We start from the raw sequence: 23970 nt of genomic DNA, 5'->3' as shown, positions 1-23970 counted from the left end.
CTGTATTGGAAGGATGTAAAAATTAAAGATGGGGAGAAACAGCCATGTTTATTTTCATAGTTTGAGAGAAGTTGGAAAGAAACCCCTGACTTAGGAAAGTTCTGTTGTTTGAACTGCAGTGAGGGATTTCTGAGCTCTGGCAGCTCAGTTCTAATTCTTACAACATTCCTTTTCTGCCTAGAGAAAATCCACATCTCTACACCCAACAAATATGAGTACCAGTACATGCAGAAACCTGCCCAGATGACCCACTTTGACGTTGCTGTGAAAGCCCACAATGATGCCCACCTGGCCCTCTCCTCTGGGCCCCATGACATGGCAGAGATGGCAGAGATTGTTATTGGGGGGCACCAGAACAGCAAAACCTGGATTTCTGTAAGCAAAATGGGCGAGCCTGTGGCCAGCAGGGACACCCCTGGGATCCTCTCCTGGGATGAATTCCGCAGCTTCTGGATCAGCTGGAGAAATGGAATTATCCAGGTACTGAATCCTTCTGTGTGAGGGTCTGGGAGTCTTGTTTTTTAAACAAAGTCTGAGCACACACAGAGCAGGTTTTCCTTAGGTTGGTGTGAGAGGTGAAAGCTTCTCTCCTGCTGCTTTTTCTACCTTAATTCTCAAGCAGAACCAGTTGCTTGGCCACTTGGTGTTCTCATCAGAACCAATTGCTTGGCCACTTGGTGCTCTCAGCTTCTCAGTCTGCAACGCTTTCAGCTGTGAAATTCTCATTAAACTCCCTTGGCTTGTTCTGGGGATGGGAAAGGGAGAGATATTGACCCATGTCCAGTGTTCCCTGCTGCCCACATGGGTCAGAGGGCCCAGGCACAGGTGGCACTGCAGGGTGTGGGCTCTTGGCACTGCCTGGTTTTCTGTCCCTTGCAGGTTGGCCACGGTACTCGGGTGCTAAACGAGTCTATTATTGTGGAGTGGACAGTCCCCAAACAGCTTGAGGTGAAGTACATTGGCTTTTCCACAGGCTGGGGGTCAATGGGAGAGTTTAAAATTTGGAGAAAAGAAGAAACTGATGAAAATCACAATGAAGCATTTACTCTTGGAGTTCCCCACAACATAATTCCAGGATCAGAAAGAGCTACGGCTTCAATCATAGGTACCATTCCGAGGAGGTGTCACTGGGTATCAAATGTGAAGAGATACTCCCATTTGCTGCTGGCCAGAACTGGAGTAATGCACACCAGATAAGACAGTCCTGGGCACTTTCAAAGGTTGATGCTGCCTAATTCTGGGACAGATAATTGTTTGGGTTTCTTTGTGTTTTGGTTGAACCCTGTTGGAGTTGTCAGGGATGGAAAGTTTGTCCTGAGGGCTTTGCAGAGGCACTGCCTGTGAGAGCTCATGGTGTTTACTTCATAACCATCATCATCACACACTGTGCACTGTTCTAAGGTAGTCTTTAACTGGGAAGTCATGGATAATCCAGCTCTGAAGCGTGGGATTTCTTTAATCCAACAAGAGAGTGAAGGGCTGAGAACCTCTGAAGGGCTTCCATTTATGACACAGTTTCTTTAAGCTGTCCCTGTGAGAGGAGATATCACTGTAGTCAGGTGGAGTCTATTCATAGGACAAAGCCAAGCTGACTCCCTAATACTGAGCTTATCCCCTTTCTCCCGCAGGAGACGTGATGGGCCCCACTCTGAACAACCTGGACAATCTGCTGCGCCTGCCCTTTGGCTGTGGGGAGCAGAACATGATCCACTTTGCTCCCAATGTGTTTGTCCTGAAATACCTGCAGAAAACCAAACAACTCAGCCACGAGGTGGAGGTTGAAGCCACTGATTACCTTGTCCAAGGTAAGTCATTCCACTCACAGTTTAGAGGTGGAGACAAGGCTTGTGAGTTGTTTTATTTGTGTCATGTACATTCTACTCCAGAGTAGCCCAAGTGATGAGGATTCATCATTCCTTGTAGGACATTCTCCCAGGTTAACACATTTTGATGGGAAGTTGTTTTACCTTAATAAATATGGCTTGTGTTTCCCTTCAATAACTTCTGGTTTAGCTACTTATTAATTTCTCTTTCTTTTTCCTTAGGTAGCTGATTTCTATGTTTAAACATTTTAGAAAGTCAAGGAATATTAAATTCAGTAAAAATTTGTATGTCTGGGTTTTATTTCTGTGTTCATAAGTTGCCTTTGCAGCACTTTAGCCAGTAAATGGCTCTTCTCTGTTCTTTCTTTTTTTACCAGGATTTTCTTAGTAACAGTTTACCCAAAATCCAAAGTTACCATCCAAAATAGTTAACCCAGAGCCATATCATGAAGGATTTTGTGTCCTTTCAGTGCTCTGCCTCACCAAGCAGCTCAAAGCATTTGTTTTTTTGCACTGCTTTTCTCAGCGTTTGAGAAGAGCCACGTGTAAAATAATGTTATAACTAAGTGCAATTCTCAGTCAGCACTCAGAGATCATTAAAAATAAGAATGCCCCAAAGGGACAAAGCTCTCTTGTGTGTGAGTCAGACAATAGTCATGTCATGAAATCAGGGGTGACAGGATTAGGTGGTTCTCCTCTGAAAATATAAATATAAAATGGAACATGCCCGGTACTCCTTGTGCTCAGCAGCAAGAGCCCAGTGCTGCTCCACTCACTGCACTTGGGAGCAGGAAGGCAAAGGGAGGTTGTTCCTCCTCCTACTCAGTGTTTCCTTTGCACCATCAGTTGCTTTTGTTTCTCTTTTCAAATCTGCAAACCTTCCAGGGTTTTGGCTCCAGACTCTGATTTGCTAATTAACCCTTACAGAAGAAATCCTCCAGAGTCTGAAACTCCTCTGTGTTCTCTGGAGCCCTTCCAAGTGTGAGGTTTGGATGGGGGAAGTCTGTTTGCTCACTTTGGAAGGCTTTGGGGACTCCCCAAGCCAGAAAGCCTCTTCCCTTCGTCATCCCTCGTGGGAAATGCTGATTCTCAACAATTCCTGTGTATTCCCTGAACTTCACAAGTGGCCTGAGCTAAACCAGGCAGTATTTTCTCCACTTCCCCACAGCCCAGTTCTGCAAAAGCAGGTGAAAACTGGGAAGGTGAACCCTCCCAGCAGCCAGAGGAGTGTTTTTAAAAATAACATATTCCATAAGAGCAAATAAGACACAAAGTCTGTGCCATTCCCAACCTGGGAAGCAAATAAGAATAAATGTAAGAGCAAGAAGCACAAGTCAACTCAAAATGAACATTGCAAGAGAAACAATGATGAGAGAGATAAAACAGGAGGACTCAGTGTGTCCCTCACACACGTGGGAGCTGTTTAAACAGGAAGGGCTCAGTAGTAAATTGAACCTTCAGAGAACAGGAATCTGATTTAATGTCACACCTCTAGTTTGGAGGAACTAAAAAATAACACAGTTACTTGGTCTCTCTGCCATGTGTGTGTCTGTGCCACAACCCCCAGGCAGTGCCGTGGTTACAAGAGCATCATCAGTCTCTTCAGGGCTTTGTTCCTCACATTCAAACCATTCCACTGCATCCCCTGGGAGCTCTGGAAGGCTGTGGGGCAGCTGGAATGGGCAGGAGTCTTGGGCAGCCCTTACTCAAGGCCTGAATACCTGGAGGGGTCAGCAAAGAAACTTCACCTCCAGAAATGACAAACTAACCCATTCCCATCAAAATGTCATGTGGAATAAAACGTGTGCTCGTGTTGGAGAGTTCAGCAGGCAGTAAACGTCTTTTGACACCACCCTCTCACAGTTTTGACACTTTTCCTGATCAGAAATACCCGTCCTGGAGGGTTTGATTCCAGTGGGTGTCCAAGAGCTTTATCTAAGTGTGTATCCTGTACTTCCCAAGTTTGCAGTGCTTTGTTGGGATGGACAGTTCATGGTTAGAGACAAACAAGTTTGGGAAGCAAGTTGTTCCCCTGGTAGGAAGAGCATTTGGACTTTCTTCATTTTGAATCTCAGAAGACATTCCAGGAGAGAGTTCTTACCTTCAGCATTCACCTTGTGAATAATGTTGCCTAAAACAACAGTCCTGGTAGCCTGGAAATCTTCCTGTGCACAAGATCTCAGCTGTTCTTGTCATGTTGCAGTTACAGTGAGTTGTCCCAAGCAACAGCTTTGGAGAAAGGTTTGACTCCAGTTGTGCTGTGGAAACAAACCCATTTTCATCTGTATTATGCAGTCAGAATAGGAGGAGAGTGGCTGAAGGCTTGGGGGAAAAAGCCTTTCTTTTGATACTGGTTTTTTTTAGAGTATCACATTTTGAGCACTCCCAGTGTCCAAACTGAGGAGCTGCAGCACCCCAGGTGCTGTCCTGGCTCTGGACAGGCTGCAGTTCATGGACACAGATGCCTGAAAAGTCTGTAAAAAAAGACTCCAAGCCAAATTTTGGTAGGAGATAAGAGGGTAGTGACTTTAATGAGCACCCAGGCTCACCCAGGAATACATCGACAAGCTCTGATTTCCATGGCTTTTATAATATGATCCATCCAATCATTACTTTACACATCTCCAGTTCAACCTTTTCCCGCCCCGGTCTCATCCCTGTTCCACCCCCTCAGGATTTGAGTCTGGGCTCAGTGAGATCTCCTCTTCATCAGCCTCCTCTTCCTCGGGCTTCTTCCAATGTTCTGACATCTGGGTCACTCTGCCCTGCGTTCATGTCTTCTTATGATATTCTTCAACTTTCTACCTTGAAAAAAATACTAAACAGCAAAGGAATTTGAGCTCACTGTTCTGGGACAGGGGGAGCAATAGAAGGACATTAAACTCAAGCTGTTGGAAATATTAACACACCAGATCTACGTTGCTACAGCTACTGTGTTCCTAAAATCTCTAAAATGTGAAAATCAAAAAATCAAAAATCCTTCCTGCATCAACACACAGCACAGGGGGCTGCCAGATGGTCTGAGTTCCTTCACTCTGGGCTTTGGGTTTCTCTGTGTGAGGATTTTGGGCTGCCCAACTCTTTGTGACCTGCAGGCTACCAGAGGCAGCTGACCTACAAGAGGCAGGACGGCTCCTACAGTGCCTTTGGGGAGAGGGATTCCTCAGGGAGCATGTGGTGAGTGCCCATTCCAAACAGGGGGAGGGAAGGGTGAGGTGTCTGCTAAATGGGAAAGCTGCACAACTGGCTGGGAGAGGAGTTTTTCAGCTTCTCTTGTGGTATCACACACAGAGCAGAACAGAAATAATGCAATAACACTCTGGAAGTACAGAACCACTCACTGTTTCAAAGCTGCTGAATGTTCTCACCTCTCTGGGAGGTGTGTTGTGGTTGTGTCAGAAATCAGGAGCAGGTGAAATGGTCAAATCTGCTAAGAGGTTGTCCTAGTTTAAGCCTACCTGGAAATGGAACCCAATTTGTTCAACCACCTTCTTTTCCCCCCAAACCTGCTGGGATGGGAAGGGGAAGGAGAGTCAAAGTAAAACTTGCAGGTTGGGATAAGAACAGATTAATAATCAAAAATAAAGTAAAAATGCAGTAATAATGCTAAATAATAATAATGATGATAATGATGATGATGACGACAGTAAGAAGGGAAAAGCCGAGTGATGCCACCACCGCTCACCACAGCTGAGCGATGCCAGACCCTCCTGCCTGAGCCCAGCGGGCTCCTCTGCCAGGTCACTGCCCCCAGTTAAGCCCTGGACATGAAGTTCAGGCACAGAAGCTCTACCTAAGGCTCATATTTGGAACTGGAGTGGCAATTTTGGGGCATTCCAGCACCTGATTTCATCAGGGAATGCAGCTTCCCCTGCAGAGTGGCAGAGGCTCCTCCCACGGCAGGGAAAGCCAAAAAACCCACCCAAACCAACTCAACCCTTCCCAAAGAAGTCCCACATGGATGAAATTTATTCTCTGAGAGCAAATGCAGGATCTTCAGAGCCAAACAGCAGGACAGCCAGAAATGGAAGACACTACGGGATCCTGTGCCAATGTGCCCTGGGCACTGGTGGCAGGTTCCTGTGCCATCCCCGCTGGTGGCTCAGCTGCAGCACCTCCTGCTCCCCATTCCCTGTGCTGTCCTCTGCCCCCTGTTTGGGTTTGGCTGCTCTGCCCCAGCAGCCCTAGAGGGGCAGCTCCTCTCCCTCCTGAGCCAACAAACCCCCATCCAGCTCTGGCATCTGCCAGTCCCTCTGTGGGGACAGGGAATGACTCAGCGCTGGCAGAGCCCCCTGCCAGGCAGAGTTGGTGCCCTCCCACCCCTCGGGGGCTTGTAAAGGCTCTGACTCAACTGGCCACTGCTCACACTTGTTGGCAGAGGTTTGGAATTCCAGCAACACTTCTGGGGCTGGAAATCTTCCTTCTGTGCAGTCTGGCATGGCTCAGGCTTTACCAATGGGTTGGGGTTTGTTATAGGAAACATATGGATTCTTTATTTTAAAATACTGATTCTTGAGTTAAAAACTTTAATAATTGGGGTGGCAGATGAGCACCTTTTAAAAAGGATTCTATTTCAGGGCATGCCATGACTACAACAAATATGTATTCAGTTATACTTTTTAATTTAGTTTGTTGAGCCTTAACCCTGTTCTTATCCAGAAGTCTGGACCCTGCTCAGGTGCCTTTATGTCCCATGAATTTTTAACAGGTGCTTTTATGTCCCATGCATTTTTTAACAATATTTAGTATTTCCCAACATGATTTTTTAAAAATCTGTGCTAAGAATCTTGTTTTTCCCTTACTAACACTTTATCCTGAATTTGGTTTCTCAGTAAAGGTGATAAATTCCTACTTACAGGCTTACAGCTTTCGTGCTCAAGTCCTTTGCTCAGTCTCGTGGGTTTATCTTCATTGACCCCAAGGAGCTGACAGCTGCCAAGGACTGGATCATCCAGCACCAGAGAGAAGATGGTTCTTTCCCTGCTATGGGCAGGATACTCAATAAAGACATTCAGGTAAAAACTGTACAGGGTCAAAGTCATGCAACAGGCCCAGTTTTGAAGGTATTATCAAAGTCCTGTGAAGTGGTGCAGTTTCCTTTTGCTCCATATGAAATTTGCACTTGAATGGCTGCAAGAACCAGGAGAATTTCAGCTGGAAAAGGTCTGTGTGGTGTCCTCAGGGAGGATGTCAGGTCTTACAGAACACCTGAGTCAGACTGACACCTGACTCAGGCCACTGCCAAGGACAGCTGAGTCCTGGGTCCCACCAGTATTGGGTTGGGTTCCTGAATTCCCTACTCTTTATGAGCAAAAGAAATTCTGTGCTGCCTCAGCTTCTCCTCCAGTTTTAACACATTCTTCGTCTTGCTTACAGAGTCTTTTTATCCAGTGTCCTTTTCTCTAGTTTTCATCCAGTTATTTGCCCTTCCAGGGTGGAATCCATGGGAAGATCTCCCTGACAGCTTATGTGGTTGCATCTCTTCTGGAAACAGGTGTCACTTCTGAGGTAACAAAAGCTCAGTTCAAACAGCTCTCACGTGCTGCAGATTCTAAAAAATTCTCTCTGTTCTATTTTTAAACTTCCCTTCACGGCTGTTTGCTTTCAAGGGCTCAGTAGCGTGACAGCATCCAAAGTTAAGGAATGTGGTCTGGAGTTATCCAAGGTGATCTCCCACCCCTCTGCCTTCAGCTCATGATTATTCCACCAGAGCAAACCCCTTCCCTAAAGTCCATCCCTCAACTGCCCCAGAAAGGATTGCAGGAACTGTTTTCTGCCTTGTAATTCAAGGTGTGATCTCAGCCCTGCAGATGCTCCTTCCTTGCCTGGAGAGGCTCAGCAAACCTGGCTCAGTGCTGACAGCAGCTGACTTGGGGATCCAGGGAACTCCCGAGCTCTCGCTTTTGGCAGAGGCCAAAGAGCTACTGCTGCTGGATTATTCCAGTGTCTTTGGAGAGCTGTACTCCTGCAAAGGGCTGACTGAGGGCTCTGCAGGAAAGTCCTTCTCTTCTTTGCAGTGAGACAGAACAGGAGCACTGCACAGTGTGCAGGGATGTGCAATTCCTCTGCAGGATTTTTGAAGTAGGAAAAAAACTCCCCAAACTTCCAGTACCACTGGTGTTTTACAGGTTCCTTCTTAAAACTCATTGTGGAAAACAGTGCTCCTGTCCTCTGTAGTTCTGCCTGCAAGCACTTAGAATCGTAGAATTGACTGGGTTGGAAAAGACCTCCAAGATCATCCAGTCCAACCCTTGGTCCAACTCCAGCCCCTTTACCAGATCATGGCACTCAGTGCCACGGCCAAGCTCAGCTGAAAAACCTCCAGGGATGGGGAATCCACCCCCTCTCTGGGCAGCCCATTCCAATGCCTGATTACTCTCTGTGGAAAGAATTTTTTTCTGATCTCCAACTTCAATTTCCCCTAGCAGAGCTTGAGCCCGTGCCCCAGGATGGAGAAGCTCAGATAAGACCATATTTAAATATTCCCACTAATTATGGCTGGGAAAACGTCCCCTTTGGATGCTCTAAGCCATGGATCCAGTTCTTCCCTTGCTCTGCAGCAGCCCAGGGAAGGGGTGGTGGTGCAAAGGAGGTGTGGACAGGTGGGACTGTGTGGAGGATGGAAGGAGGAGGTGCAGTGGATGTTGCAGCATCTCTGGGAGGTCTGCACTCAGGCAAAAGGCTGGTGAAGGGACTGGAGCACAAGTCCTGTGTGGAGAGGCTGAGGGAGCTGGGGGTGTTTAGCCTGGAGAAGAGGAGGCTCAGAGGTGACCTCAGCACTGGAACTCCCTGAAGGGAAGTTCTGGCCAGGTGGGGGTTGGTCTCTTCTCCCAGGCACTCAGCAATAGGACAAGGGGGCACGATGGGCTCAAGCTCTGCCAGGGGAAATTTAAGTTGGAGATCAGAAAAAAATTCTTTCCAGAGAGAGTGCTCAGGCATTGGAATGGGCTGCCCAGAGAGGGGGTGGATTCCCCATCCCTGGAGGTTTTTCAGCTGAGCTTGGCCGTGGCACTGAGTGCCATGATCTGGTAAAGGGGCTGGAGTTGGACCAAGGGTTGGACTTGATGATCTTGGAGGTCTTTTCCAACCCAATCCATTCTATGATTGTCCACTGAGGCACAACCCTGGGGGGCTGGGGAGGGATTGAAACAGTCCCTGCCACCAGCAGAGTCTATTCAGAGCCCTGATAATGTCAGAGCCTGAAGACACCACGCTGCTGCTGCAAGAGGTGGCCCTGTTCCAGTTGGAGTGGGAGGCTTTCAGCTTATTATCGATTTGGAAAACCCTCCAGTGCTCCCAGAGGAACTTCCCCTGCCCTCCAGTGTCCCCCTGAGCAGTGTGTGATGCTCTCTCTGTGTGTCAAGGCAGCCTCAGCATTTTCACGTGCTGGAAGTGCATTTTCTGTGGATCTGATGGTTTTCCTCGAGGAGTTTTGCAAGTGTTGCTAATGATCTGAGCTGGGAAACGAGGGAGGGGAAGGTCAGTGCCACAGGGAAATCAAAGGAGACCAAATTACATCAAGTCCAATTAAATTGTTTCTATAAATTACCAGAGCCACGTTCCTGCATGGTGAGGTCATTGGGGGAGTTAATAAAACATGTTTGTTGGCTGCAGGGCCCCCTGGGGACCTTGGCCTTTGTTCTCCTCTGGCGTCTGCCAGACGCTGCATTGGCAGAGCACAATCTGCCCCTCTGCCTTGCAGGGCCATGGAATTCTTTCAGCTTTCAAACCTCCAGGGGACAACTTGTTCCTGCTCTGCTCCTCTGCCTTGCAGGGCCATGGAATTCCTTCAGCTTTAGAGGCAAAAAAGTGCAGTTCAGTGTCAGTCTGGATCATTCCTGCTCTGCTGTTTGATCCTTTTCTTGAATTTGTGATGCATGGCAAAGGGGAGTGTCAGTGTGTGGTAGTGCCACTCTGCAGAGAGCAAAATGCATCTTTCCTAGTTTATTATGGGGTTTTCTTAGTGTTTGTTTTTTGTTTGTTTGTTGTCTTATTTCTGTTTTTTAATGGGCACGATGTAATGGGTAACAAAGTGATTCTAACTCCTGAGGCAGAGAAGCTGGTAGCCTATCTGGGCTCTTTCCCCCCTGACTATAGGAAGAAAAAACAGCTGTTGACAAAGCCAAACACTTCTTAGAGTCCAACCTGTACTCAGCAGAAGATCCCTACACCACTGCCCTGAGTGCCTACGCCCTGACGCTGCTGCACAGCCCGTCTGCGGTGGCCACGCTGCGCAGGATGAACAGCATGGCCATCACCCAAGGTGGGTGGGACCCCAGGCCATCACCCAAGGTAGGTGGCACCCCGGGCCATCACCCAAGGTGGGACCCCAGGCTACCCCAGCCTGGCTTGCAGCCTCAGCCCTCCTGCAGGGACAGGCACATGCAGGTGAAATCAAGAAAAGGTCCTTCCCCCAGAGGGTGGTGGGCACTGACCAGGCTCCCCAGGGCAGTGGGCACGGCCCCGAGGCTGCCAGAGCTCCAGGAGCATTTGGACAACACTCTGGGGGACAGGGTGGGATTGTTGGGGTGTCTGTACAGGGCATGGGGTTGAACTGATGCTTGTGGGTCCCTTCCAACCCATATTCTGGGATTCTGTGGTTGCTGTTTGAGTTCTGGGAGAGGGTGGAGCCTGAGGTGGTTCCTCCCAGCACAGTTCCTCTGGCTGGGAAGGGTTGGGACCTCAGTGCCAGTGATACCGAGGGAGGACAGGGGTGGCACAGGCTCTGCAGTGCCTTTCCTGCCAAGGGCTGCTTGCCCTGGAACCCCTCCTGTTCTCTGGGGCTGTAATTTAATCCAAAATCCAAGAACCACCCAATTTGTCACACTGAGTAATTCAAAGGAGCCTCTTGCCCAGGGACTGCCCATCCAACAGGAGGGATTCAGGGCATGGATAGAGTCACTTCCAAAGTGGAATGTGACTCTTCCCACCCACAGAGGCTCAGCTGAACTCCTGCTCTGATAACACACACATTCCACTGCCCCCTTTCCAGATGGATTTACACACTGGAGCCTCACAGGGACTCTGGTCGCTGATGAAGACACTTTCATGGGATTTAACGATGGACTCTCTCAATCAGGTACTTACAGTGAAAAGACAGGTAAAAGAAAGGGCTACATGGATTTTATTGAATTGTTTTTATATTACAGGGTTTTCTGAGATTGCCAGGGCAGGGCCAGGGGAAAGGAGAACTCACAAAAGGCAGTGAATGTTCTGCTGGAAGAACAAATGGGACAGAGCAGCACATGGGGCAGAGAGAAGGGGCTGCTCTGCCCCAGCTGTCCTGTGAGGCTTCACTCCTGCTCTGTAAAGGCAGAAGAGTGAGAGCCATGTGGGATTCCATCAGGGAGGAATCATTGAAATGGAAATCTGAGAGAAATCAAATACATTTAATTTCGGAGCTCTTTGTATTTTCAAATGGACCCAAGGATTGTATCACCACCCACTGCCACTGCAGCTGCTTTTCTGCACTTCAGCTCTCAAAGCCACAGCAGCAGTTGGGTGATGCTGAGATTTCCAAGTCACTTAAAGACTCTTGGACATGGGTTATTTTCCTATGCTCAGGAGGGTTCTGGCTGGATATGGACTGTGACTCTCAGCACAGGGATACAGTGGGGGCAGCAGCAAAGTTCAACTGGAGGGGGAGGTAAATTCCTTGTGGGATACAATCAAGAAGAAAGAAGGTTTGGAGGAAAGCTCCTGCTGGAAACAGAGATATCTTTGGGAGGTGATACATCTTGGGAGTAGAGGTGTTTGTACTTCCTATGTTTACAGACTTAATTTTATGTTTTATTTTTATTTAATGAATGTTCATAGAACTACTTCTAGATCTGTCTAGATTCTCACTTCCAGGTTCTTTTTGATGGGTTTTTTTAATCCCTTCCCCTTTCAGTTGTCTCTGCAGAGGTGGAAATGACCTCCTATGCCCTTCTGACATACACACTCCTGGGAGACGTGGCCTCTGCACTCCCTGTGGTCAAATGGCTTTCACAGCAGAGGAATGCCCTGGGAGGATTCTCATCTACTCAGGTGAGCTGCCTCTGGAAAAGGGAACTTTGGTGCAGTATCAGTTGGTTCAGGAATGCAGAGTTTCTATGTAGAGTCCAGACACAAATTGGATGTGTTCTGATAAGAAGAAAAACTTTCCCAGACTGGCAGTTGGAAAGGAACACAGACTTTGTCCTTGCAGATGCCTTTGACAGGAAAAGGGAGCAAACCTTGGCATTACAGAGAGAGTGCTCAGGCATTGAAATGGGCTGCCCAGAGAGGGGGTGGATTCTCCATCCCTGGAGGTTTTTAAACTGAGACTGGATGTGACACTCAGTGCCATGACCTGATAGTCACAATGGGGTTGGATCAAGGGTTGGACTTGATGATCTCAGAGGTCTCTTCCAACCCAGTTCATTCTATGATTCTGTGATTTCTTTTGCCATCTGAATGAAGGAAGGTTCTGCTGCCAGATGTGGTGACTGCAGAGCACAGCTGTGCTCCTGTGTTATTCACTGTTCTGATCTCTCCCTCTCCTGACCCCCAGGACACCTGTGTGGCCCTGCAGGCTCTGGCTGAATATGCCATCCTTTCTTATGTTGGAGGAGTCAACCTGACCATTTCCTTGGCTTCTACTAATCTGGACTACCAGGAGACATTCGAGCTTAACAAGATGAACAAAAAAGTCCTCCAGACTGCAGTGGTAGGTGGTTTTGTGTGGCCAAACTTTTAAAGCAATCCATGTGAGCTGAGTTCTGAATGAGGATTTGGGTCACGAATGGTAAAAGTACAAGTTAAACACAGAGATCTGGGCACTTTCTGGGTGTTTATGGCTGGCTTCTGGATGAAGGCGAACAATCAAAGGCGTTTTTCACATTAACTAATGCCCAAGGCTTATTTTGTGCTACTGCTTTTTATTTCCATTGTAAATGCAGAAAAGGCTGAGCCACAGTCACTTCACTTCTCCTTTATAACCATAAAGATATTTGTCCAGAATAAAGCTAAGGAGACTTTATTTCCATTCTGAGTGCCATGTCTCAAGTGTGTGCTTTCTCCCCAGATCCCCAGCATCCCCACGGGGCTGTTTGTGAGTGCCAAGGGTGAAGGCTGCTGTCTGATGCAGGTAAGGCTGCCATGGGGCTGCAGAAACCACCTGCGCAGCTGATTTATGGGCCCACAGTTACTTTTGTAACCTCAGCTTGCTACAAGGAGGAAGTTACACTTGGGATTCCTCTCCAAGTAATGACACAACATGGTGTGGCTTTAGCTACAGGAGTGAATGTGGTGGGGATCGCTCTGGTCCAGTTCCACCTCTGTAGAGCTGTGTGGTGAAGCCTCTGCTCCTCCCATTCCCTCTCTTTGAAGAATTCTGGTGTTTATCCTGCTCTTCAGGGCACATTTAGGCAGCTAAATACCTCCCTGACATCCAACCCCGTGAGATCTGGGAAGATGAGCAGGGTCAGGCCTGGTTAGTAATTGGGTGGGAGACCCCCAGAATACCAACCAGGTGCTGTAGAGTCTAGTCCTGAGGACTTCCCTGTCACTATCTGTTATTGGTTTAGCTCAGTGTAGGCCTAAATTTAGGCTTTAGATTTCAGAGTAAGCCTGAGACTATCAGCCGATTGAGCTGGGCTGGGCCAGCTGACAGCTGACACTACTGGCCAGTGGTATTCCACACCATATTCCAACATCATCTCAAAATATAAAAGCTGGAGTAGGAGGTGTTCTCTCAGTTTCATCATGGCTGCAGCAGAGGCAGGACACACTGCCACTGTCCTGCTGTCCTGGGCCTTGGCTGCTGCCACTGCTACTTGGTTTTAGTTCGGAGAAATAGAAACATTTTATTGTTATTCTTTCTGTTCTTTGCTGGGTGTCTTTTAGGGTGCTTTATGAATCTAGAGAAATGAAATCTGTTTTTGGTGGGAGGTAGAAAATTGTTGTTACATCAAACTTGTGTAAGTGTGTGTTATATTGTAGTTTTCTTTTAATTTTCTCTTTTCTACATAAATATGTATATAATTAGTTTAAGTTTAAACCTGGTTTGAGTTTCCAGGTTTTTTTCCTTTCTCCCTTTTCTCTGCGGGAAAGGGAGAGAAGCTTTGACTCTGTATTGAGCAGTTGGCATTTTTCCAGCTCAACCCAAGACACCGTCCAGTCTCGCTCGGATGTGGCAGATGAACCTTAGGACTGAAAGGGTGGGGCCAGTTTTGTGCAAGTTGTGCCTCACCTAAAAAAATCCACTGTGCAGGCTCAAAGGACACACCCACATGGGTAAAGCCCTTCCCAAAATCTTCATTTCTGAAACCTGGCCATACACACAGGGGACATTTGTCTTTGCCGTGAGACACTGAGGTCCAACTGTTTTGATTTCACCCTGGCCCCCCAGCTCAAGCTGCCCCCTTCTCTCTTCGCTCCTCAAAGCAGGGAAAAGGAAAGGGGGAAAAAAAACTTGAAAGAAGCTGAGCCACGTCAATATATATATATGTATATATATATGTATATTCTCTAAATGTCTACAATTATATGTATATAATTTGCACCCACAATAGGGAAAAGGGGAAGGGAAGGGAAGGGAAAAAGGGGAAGGGGAAAATGGGCTACAAAGAGAACAAACAAAAAGCAATGGGTACAACAAAACACTCCCACTCACCCACCGAGTAAACCCATACAACACAATCCCACTAACCACTCCTAGGAGGAAGCCAGCCCCTCTCTCTCACGTGGAGGTCTCACTCACGTGTTTTCCTCGATCTTCTGCGTGACTCTGATAAGGAACTGAGAGCAGCCGAGAGCCCTCTGCACTCCACCCTCACCGGAAACCGAAGAGAGCTAAACCTCCTATATCCTGTCCCATATCCTGTGGGAGGGAAAAGAATGGGTGAGGAATACCTAGGAGACAAGCCCCTCTTTAGTTACATCTGGTTACTAGGGGAAGGAAAAAAAAAACCCTGAATCAAACTATCACACCAACAAACTACCTTGACTTGTGCCTTTCCCCCTCCCTGCTGCAGATTGACGTCACCTACAATGTCCCTGACCCCATTGCCAAGCCAGCCTTCCAGCTGCTGGTGACGCTGAAGGAGCCCAAGGTGGAGCAGCCCCCACAGGGTCCCAGCATGCGGCGCTCGGGCGCTGCTGACGGGCACCGCCCACAGGGTACACACAGGGACAGGGCCCTGGGCGACGACGATGACCCCGCGGCAGACCAGGATCACCATGAGTACAAAGTCATCCTGGAGACCTGCACCAGGTAGGAAATGCCACTCCTGGTTCCCACAAGGGCAGTTGGTTTGCTGAGAAGCAGCTCTGTGCCAACACAGAAACCCTCCAGTTCTTCCTTGTCTGTGTCTGTGCTGATTTAAAGGTGAACCGGCAGGAGGAGTGAACCCAACATAAAAGAGATTATAAGTCAGAATTACAATTTAATAACAATATTACAATAAATGCAGTGGCACAAAGAGAAAATGGTTTTAACCCCCAAGCCCCAGCAGTATAACGCAGCTCCCTGGGGCACAAACACAGTGGGGTTTGGTGGACCCTGTGCTGAGCCCCACGTGGTTCCCCCAAGCCCAAAGTAAAAAGAAGGGAAAAACCTGTTGGTGCAGATGATGCCACAGTCTGGTGGAGAGTGGTGGTCTCCTCCTGTCCAGGTTCTGCTCCTCCTCTGGATCTCAAGAGTGGTTCCCCAAGTCCCAAACCCCAAGATTCTCTCCCCTCAGGTTTGGGTGGGAGCCCCCAGTCCCTCCCTCAGGGCAGGGAGTTCCACACTGGGGGATCTGACTCTGGGATTCAGGGGGGATTTTGGAATCCTTGCTGACCCATGAGCAGAGCTGAGCCCTCAGGTGGGTGTGGAGGTGCCAAGGACTCCCTGCAGGGCAGTTCTCCCAGCTCCTCTGCCAGGCTTCTTTCCCAGCCAGCTCCCAGCGTGGGGCTCAGCTGTGCCCTGGGCAGCTGCTGCCAATGGGCCATTGGAACAGTTCCTGGGAAATGGTCCAGAGGGTTTAGAATGCACAGCTTTGGTCATGCCCACACAGAGATAAACTGGTCCCACCTGCTGAACTGGGACAGCGTCTCAGTCAGGGTGAGAGAACTTTCAGCCATCACTGTGGGTGGTAGGACAGTAATTTCATGGCCATTCTTGAGCTGGCTTTGATAATTTCAGTGCCAAGTGGATGTCAAACATAAGGAAATAAGAACAAATTTACAGAGGTGGCAACACCTTGGGGTTTTGTCACTGAGTTTCATTATTGCCTCTCCACACCCTGAAGATGACAAGTTGAATTTCATTTGCTTGTATGAGGAGGAAAAGAAAAATTTCTGGGTTATTTTCTCTGTCTTCAGTAACAGGCTTACCTTAGAAGGTCAAAGAGAATGTTAATTCAACTGCTTAACTGATACCTTAATTGTGTCAATAGTTCTATAAATATTATTGATGTATCTTTATCATTTGAGTTCCTTAGTCTTCAATTCTGGACACCAGACACCTGGCAGAAGGTTCTTTTTTGCCATGGTATGAATTTGGAGCCTCTGGGAAAGGCAAAATATGCAGATATTTGTTAATATGCTTTCAAAAGCTCCTTCCTTGTCTCCTTGTTCCCTATGTTAAAGATGGCATGATCCAGTAGTTTCATTTCTAGCTCTCAAAGCACTTTGCAAAGGCTTTAGCAGTTCTGTCTCATTTTACAGGTTGGGAAACTCAATTTATTGTGAGAAAACAGCTTGGCTGTAGACAAAGAGCAGGGAGAAGTATTTCTGACCAGGATTCAATCTACTGCCATGTTCTGCTGCAGTGGGCAGCAGTTACTGAACCCTTTACAAAATGTTTGGCTTTTCCAGGAGGCTGTTGGAAATTTAGCCCAGACAGAGAAAGCCACAATCAAGGTGAATAGGAAGGGCTTACTGCACAACAGCCATTCCCAAGAAATTCCTGACTAATCTGCTGTCTGTGACTGGGAATGTGGCAGTGACCTCACTGACCTCCCACAAAAGCCACGGGAAGGGCTCAGGTGTGATTCATAGAAAAGGGAATCTCTGGCTTCCCCAGCAGTTCCATGGAATCTCTGGCTCCCCTGGCAGTCTGTCTCCTTCCCTGCTGCCCTGCAGTCCTGGGCACAGCTGCATTTCTCCAGGCAAAGGTGGCACCTTGCTGTCCCCGGCACCCACCTGCTGTGGCAGAGGCTTTGCCTCCCAGTGCCGCAAGCCTGGGAATTCCTTGGCCAGGCATTCTTGGTGTGGTTGGATCCTTCCTTCTACTACTGGGAACAACCAGAGACGAGCAACTCGAGCTCATCATCCAACAGTTTGCCAAGATCAGCAATAATTGTGTATAATTGTGTGTAATATTGTGTAATAACACAACATCACTGTCTAACTCCTTCTCCGCCTGCCCAAGCTCTCAACCTGTTTTGGAGAAGGGTCAGGCTTATAAAGTCTTGTCTTATCAGTGCCTGGAAGATTCCTGTGGCTAAGGAGGCCACTCTGCATCAGCACAACCTCCCTGGTGATATTCCTGAAGCTTCTGCCCCGGGAATTGCTGGAGCAAAGACAGGAACTTGAGAGGAAACCCAGTGCAAGGAGATGTATGACTAGGAAAGGAAACAAAAGCACATGAAGTCTTCCTTTCCTCCCCTTCTCCCTGTAATGATGCTCTCAATTCCATCATCATCTTACTCAGGCAACATGAAGAGAATGGTGTCATCTCAGGCTGACAATTGAGATATTTTAAGCTGTTTTGGGGCTGTTCTCAGAGTGTAATGAAGTGTTGTCATGCTTGTGAAGTCCTTGGGGTGCTTTACAGGAGTCAGGGCTGTGATATAGCACAGAGCAGGGGAAAGTGCAGGCAAAAGGACTCTGTGATTTATTGGGGAGTGTGGAGCGTGGAGTTAGGCTGGAATTAGCAAGGCTTAGTGTCTCTGGCAGCCCTGTAGAGCCTCACCAGGGCCAGCTGGCTCTGTCCCCAGGCCACCTCATGCTACTGTGGGCGTGGGCTGGGGTGGGGTGTCCCAGCTCAGCCAGCTCCCCCACCCGCCCCTCAGCTGGGGGGCTCCAGGAAGAGGGGCCTCAGCCCAGAGCTGGCAAATTGGGATTGGGAATTGCATTCTCAGGGCTGGGCAGGAGCTCCTGAGCCCTGCTAGGCACACACCGTGGTAGGACAGCCCAGCAGCCGACGGGTGATGTGCCAAGGGGAGAGCTCAGAGCTGGCTGGGAAAAGGAGTGTTGGTCTGGGAGCAGCAGGAGCTGTGGCAGGATGTGACTCCTCTGCCATGATGCAAAAACTGGGACTTCTGCAATGACCAAAGAGATTTTGTCTCCACCCCTTCCTGTGTGTGGGGGTTTTATGGGCCCTTCAGCAGGAACAACTCTGAGTCTCAGTGGGGTTTGGAGTTTTCATTAATATTATAGAAGGTGACATGGGCAGTGAATTCTTTAACAGTGCAGGGTGAGTTTGCAAAGATACTTTTCTCAGTGTGAATTGGATGCTGGAGGGAAATGATCTTCACAAAACCCCAGGGCTGAATAACTCCTGGAGTTGGGAAGTAACATTCCTCTTCCACCACAGTCCATCTACCACCCTCCACTTAGGAAAGAATAGAAGTCTCCTCTAATCCAAGGGTTTATTTCCTTTTACCAAGTGCATTTTCTCAGTGATTAACTGAAAAAGAAAGCAAGCAGCCCCACAGGTGGCATCATTGTCCTCTTCTACTTCCATTTGCCTGCACATCTCCAACATCTCTACCCTCTGTGAGTTAGGCATAATTCTGTTGAATAAAAGCAGAAAAGAGGATTCTCTAAAACCAACCATGCTTGGGCTTTGCACAAGCCCTTCAAAGACAAGTAGGTCTTTTAAATAATGTTTTCCTCTAGAGCTCACCTCAGTTGTTCTCCATCCTGAGCTGTCCACATGCCATTTGTTGTCCTGGATGCTGAGCTTGGTGTTATCCCTGTTTCTGTTCCCAGATGGCTGCACTCTGGATCCTCCAACATGGCAGTGCTGGAGGTGCCCTTGTTCTCGGGGTTTCGGGCAGACATCGAGAGCCTGGAGCAGGTGAGAGGGTGGGGTGGGCACTCAGGGCATGGCCTGGGGCTGGCAGGGGGTCCCCGGGAGGGCAAAAGGAGCCAAAGGCCATTCAATGCCAGTGTATTCAATGCACTGCTGCAAATAGGGCATTAGAATAGGGGGAGGGGATGGGCACGAGATCTCACTTGTCGAAAGTCATTTCTCTGAAATGATGCCCCAGATGTTCTGCGCAGGGGCACAAATGCCCCTCCAGGGCCAGGGCAGCTCTGCCAGGGCCAGAGCACAGCAGTGCCTGAGCCTCTGCAAAGGCTGAAGTGCAAATGTGCTCCAACAGGAGCTGTTTATGGCTGCTGAGTGGGCTGTGTTATCTCCCACATCTGGATCCCATTGCTTTGTAGGCTCTGTGTCTTGGAATTTTTGGCCTTTTTCTCCCCTCCCTCTGCAAGAACATCATGTTTCCTGCAGCCAGGCTGAGGTGGACAGAATGTGCCTCGTGCCCAGCCAGCCCTCCAGGGCAGAGATCTGTAATCCTGAGCTTTGCTGAGCTCTGTGGGAGTCTTGCATTCATTACAGTTCATTCTGTGGAACTTTTACATTCACTTATTTATGCTGCAAATAGTTTTTTTTAAGGGCTGTTGAACTAGAGAGGTGTAGAATCTTGGCATCCTTGAGAACTGGCAAAGAGCTAAAAAGTATTTTGCTTCCCAAAAGTCTCTTCTGTTAATAACTTTATCTTCATTATACTGAGAGGGGGAGGGATTTGGGCGAAGGATTTTAAAGTAAAACCAGAGTGAAGGCCAGTTTAATTTGACATCCTAATTCAAGGAAAAGTGCATGTTGCTTTGTGTTCTAGGATTTCACTTGGTTTGGCTGATTTACATTATTATATATGTTATTTATATTATATTTATATTTTCTTGTGGAAAATGAGGCCATTGTGTCCCTCTGGAGGGCTGGGAATTCTGTCAGATCTTCTCCTGGGCTGCTGCTGAAGTCACAGCAACTTGTGCATTGATCCCTGAGAAGGAATTGCATCCTCTCAGTATTGGGGAACTGTACTGGAATCCTGTACAGAGATCTGTGCTGGTCAGATATGGAATTATTCCTGGAAAGAGAAATATTGGAGTTGATTATCCAGTTCCCAGGCTACATGCTGAGAATTCTGTGTTCAAATTCATGTAAAAACACACAAATTTTTATTTGCCTGATGACCTTCTGAGCCTGAGATTCTCCCTTACATGCAACAAATGGTGCAACAAACTCAATATGACCATCCAGGTTGGTCAAGGCCATGGCAGGAGGTCCCAGTGTCCCTGGGCAGGAGAGAGGAGGACAAGGAGGGGAAGGTTTGGTTGCTGTTCCCTCTGCCCCTGCTGAAGGTGCTGCAGTGAAAGTCATTTCTCCTGCAGCCTAAGAAGTTCTTTCATAGTAATTCATGCAACCAATGGCAGAAAAAATATGGGTAAAAACCTGGCTTAGGACCAGAGAGCTCAGAATGGCACAGGAGGAGAACAACAGGATGTCTTTATGGTCTGAAAACTGTGGGATGTTTTATCAGCAGAGGAAAAGGGTTGAAATAAAGAGCATAAGGGAGACTTCATTGCAGAAGAATGGGAAAGCTGTTAGGCTAAGGAACAAACCCCCTTATTCCTTATTCCAAAGAAGGAGTTCCCATGCCCTGGGCTGTGCTGGGTGTCTCCTGCCCTGGGGCCAGCAGGAACTGAGCTGAAGGTGTTCAAGCTGTGCATCTCAGGAGCTCCCATGTGTTCCTGTGCAGTTGTGTCCCTTTGGTCCCTGGGCACTGTCCCCTTGGCCAGGGCAGCTGTGCTCTCCTCTGAGGGTGTTTTTGTGGCTGGGCCACACTCAGGTGTCCCAGAGAAAGCCCTGGAAGCCAAATGTGCTCATCCTGTCCACAGTGACTCCTCCAAGGCTGCTCCTGCTGTGCCTCCTGTCTGCACTAACCCGTGTCCAGGGAACACTGCACGTGTTCAAAGCAGCACAAATACTGAAGATAACTGTAAATATATGTTTGACACAAGGCAACCTGATTGATTCCTCAGGGAACTGGCTTCTGTTTACAGTAGAACCACAGAATTGGGTTGGAAGGGACCTTAAAGCCCCTCCAGTGCCAGCCCCTGCCATGGGCAGGGACACCTCCCACCAGCCCAGGTTGCTCCAAGCCCTGTCCAACCTGACCTTGGACACTCCCAGGGATGGGGCAGCCACAGCTACTCTGGGCCCATTGTGCCAGGGCCTGCCCACCCTCCCAGGGGAGAAGCCTCCTGAGCCCCTCCCTTGTCCTGGCCTGGGTGGAGCAGTCAGAGGGTTCCAACATCCTGACCTGCTGCTGCCCAGGAATTGTGTCACCAGAGCTGATCTCCCCAGCACTAAGATCAGTTGGTTGTGCTTTTCCTTGTGGCATCTTGCCTGACTCTCCTGTTCCTGCCTCTGTGGGTAGAGCAGCAGCAGGACCAGTGTAGCCCAGCTGTTTGGGTCTCTGGGCATGGAATAACAGGGGTTTGTTTTCCTCTCTCCTCTTGTCTAAAAGGAAAAAGGAGCTGATTCTCCTCCCTAACTGGTGAGGCTGAGCCCCTGCAGCCAGAGCTGAGCAGTCCTGGCAGTGGCAAGGGCTCCAGGCAGTGCCTTCTGCTCCAGTGCTTGTAAAGACACAAGTTGGTTCAGAACACAGTTGTGAAACTTCTTTGGCAAAGAGTTGTGCAGCTGCTGCCTCATTTTGGAGAGAGGGTTGGATGCCTCGGGGTCAGTTCTGGGCACCTATTCCCAGATCAGAACTGCTTCCTTTGGGCAGCAGGAGATTTTGGTAAATTGGGAAGGATCTTGCACCTTCAAAGGGGAATATTCCCCTTGCAGAGCTGAATTCTGCCTTTCCTGTTGCAGGAATGCTTTTGCATCTCTAAAAATGAAATGTGGTGGCAAAGCTCGAGGTGATCTCTGGGTTGGCAGCAAAGATGAGATACAAACCCCCCTGCCCAAACAGCTCTGCCCTGGAGCCAGGCTGGGAGAGCTGGGGGGGGTCACCTGGAGAAGAGAAGGCTCCAGGGACACCTGAGAGCCCCTTCCAGTGCCTAAAGAGGCTCCAGGAGAGCTGGAGAGGGACTTGGGACAAGGGATGGAGAGACAGGACAAGGGGGAATGACTTCCCACTGCCAGAGGGCAGGGTTAGGCGGGATATGGGGAAGGAATTCCTGGTTGGGAGGGTGGGCAGACCCTGGCACAGGTTGGGCAGAGAAGCTGTGGCTGCCCCATCCCTAGAAGTGTCCAAGGCCAGGCTGGACAGGGCTTGGAGCAACCTGGGATAGTGGAAGGTGTCTCTGCCCATGACAAGGGTGGGACTGGATGAGCTTTAAGGTCTCTTCCAACCCAAACCACTCCATGATTCTGTGATTTCAAATGTGAGCCCAGAACAAAACTGCCCCCTAAAGCCCCAACATTGATTCTATGCTGTGTTTTGGACACCACCTTCAGCAGGGACATGTCCCACCATTCCCTGAGCTGCATTTCCCTCCATCCCATCATTCCCAGAGCTGCATTTCCCTCCATCCCAGCCCTTCCCTGTGCTGGAGGGGCCTGCACTGCCCAGCAGGTTCCACTGTGCTGTCTGTGCTGCTAGTGAGGGCTCTGTGCTCACCCAGGGAGCCACAAGCCCTCCTGATAATGCAGAGTGTGAGCAGGGGCAAGGGTCATCCAGGCTGGGGTGGGTCAGCCCTCACAGAAAGGCTGGGCTCGGTTTGGCTTCGATGAGTGTCAGTGGGAACGCTTTTTGCTTCATGTCATTCTAAATATAATATTAATAATGATGATAATAGTAATGGTGATGATGCTTTGCTCACCTTTCCACAGAGTTCTTAGTCCAAGATCTCCAAATAATTTAGGAACATTTAAAAATCTCCAAGGCAAGATGACGCCTGTTACAAATGGGATTGTCTGACTGAAGGTGCAAAGGTGGGACAGAGAATTAAAATATCTGCTCTGGCCTTTACTCAGCTCCCCAAACTGGGATTAAAAACCAGGAGTCCTTTTCCACAGACCCTCACCCTCCCCAGCTCCTGGATTAGGTGTTTTCCCCAGGACAGATGCATTTTCAGCACAATTTATTGAAACAGCAATGACTGTCATAACACTGAGATGTTAATGTTGCAAATGCAGAAATCATAGGGGGAACTTTGGGAAAATTTAAAATAAAGCTTTGTAGGTGTGGGAGGCACTCAGAGATTGTGTTCAGATATTCCTGGGATGTGCAGATTGCCCCAGTAAATAAACAACAGAAGAGGTGAGTCTACAGGCTGGTCTGGCACATCCCAAATCCCAAATCCCACATCCCTGGCGCTCACAGGGACAGAGGAGGAGGAGCAAAGGTCTGGCCTGCCCCCCTCACAAGGGAGGTGTCTGGGGCTCTTTCAAAGGGCTGCTCCTTTCAAATGTGGGGATTAATTTTCCTGGCAGAAGAATGTGTTGGATTTTCCAGCTGGTGGGAGAATGGGACCTTTAATAGCCAGTGTGATTCCCTGGGGTTCTGAGGGAGTGTAAATAAGAGACTTTATGGAGTGTTTTGGGGTCTCTGAGGTGGGAACATCTTCTGCAGCAAAACAAATCCCTGGGGTTTAGTGACCAATCAATTTTCTAAGCAGCCTGAATCATTTTCCCCCCTCATTTCTACTTGTTTTCTGTAACATGAAACTAAACCTGTTGATTTGTTTTCTCCCTACACCAGTTATTGATGAACAAGCAAATTGGATTAAAAAGATATGAAGTGGATGGAAGAAAAGTCCTATTTTATTTTGATGAGGTAATGACTTTTTTCTTATAATTAATTAATGAATGAGTTGCAAATGAGCAGTGGATGAGGCACAGTACAGTGTGTAGGTGTTGATGGTCCCTCACAGGTGAGGGTCACCTTTAACTGCCCTCATTTGGTGCAGGTGAATGTTGTGTTTTGGTTGGAAATCAAAGCATAATAAAGGCAGGTGATTAACTTCAGATATCACTTAGTTCTTGCCCAAAATAATCTCACTTTCAGGTAGAACTAACATGCTAAAGGCAGTCTCATTTAGACATCAGAGAGTGGAAACTGAGCTCTCCCTTGGCTTGGGCAGCAGTGGGAGGGGATTAGTTGGTCAGGAG

General features: G+C 48.4%; 1 protein-coding gene across 1 annotated transcript in view; it reads left to right on the top strand.

The window, feature by feature from the left end:
* Nucleotides 1-23970, top strand: part of CPAMD8 (C3 and PZP like alpha-2-macroglobulin domain containing 8) — a 62936-nt gene that overhangs the window by 25039 nt on the left and 13927 nt on the right. The window contains exons 24-37 of the mRNA XM_071578186.1: nucleotides 182-480; nucleotides 880-1105; nucleotides 1629-1805; nucleotides 4919-5000; nucleotides 6682-6838; nucleotides 7257-7331; nucleotides 9921-10086; nucleotides 10816-10902; nucleotides 11716-11852; nucleotides 12358-12513; nucleotides 12871-12933; nucleotides 14822-15060; nucleotides 18768-18855; nucleotides 23561-23635. Coding sequence (XP_071434287.1) covers nucleotides 182-480; nucleotides 880-1105; nucleotides 1629-1805; nucleotides 4919-5000; nucleotides 6682-6838; nucleotides 7257-7331; nucleotides 9921-10086; nucleotides 10816-10902; nucleotides 11716-11852; nucleotides 12358-12513; nucleotides 12871-12933; nucleotides 14822-15060; nucleotides 18768-18855; nucleotides 23561-23635 — 2027 coding nt within the window. The remainder of the gene's footprint in view (nucleotides 1-181; nucleotides 481-879; nucleotides 1106-1628; nucleotides 1806-4918; nucleotides 5001-6681; nucleotides 6839-7256; nucleotides 7332-9920; nucleotides 10087-10815; nucleotides 10903-11715; nucleotides 11853-12357; nucleotides 12514-12870; nucleotides 12934-14821; nucleotides 15061-18767; nucleotides 18856-23560; nucleotides 23636-23970) is intronic.

Source organism: Pithys albifrons, chromosome 27 (genome assembly GCF_047495875.1).
Source record: "Pithys albifrons albifrons isolate INPA30051 chromosome 27, PitAlb_v1, whole genome shotgun sequence".
In the NCBI taxonomy this organism is placed as follows: domain Eukaryota; kingdom Metazoa; phylum Chordata; class Aves; order Passeriformes; family Thamnophilidae; genus Pithys; species Pithys albifrons.
This window is presented reverse-complemented; position numbering and strand designations above follow the sequence as displayed.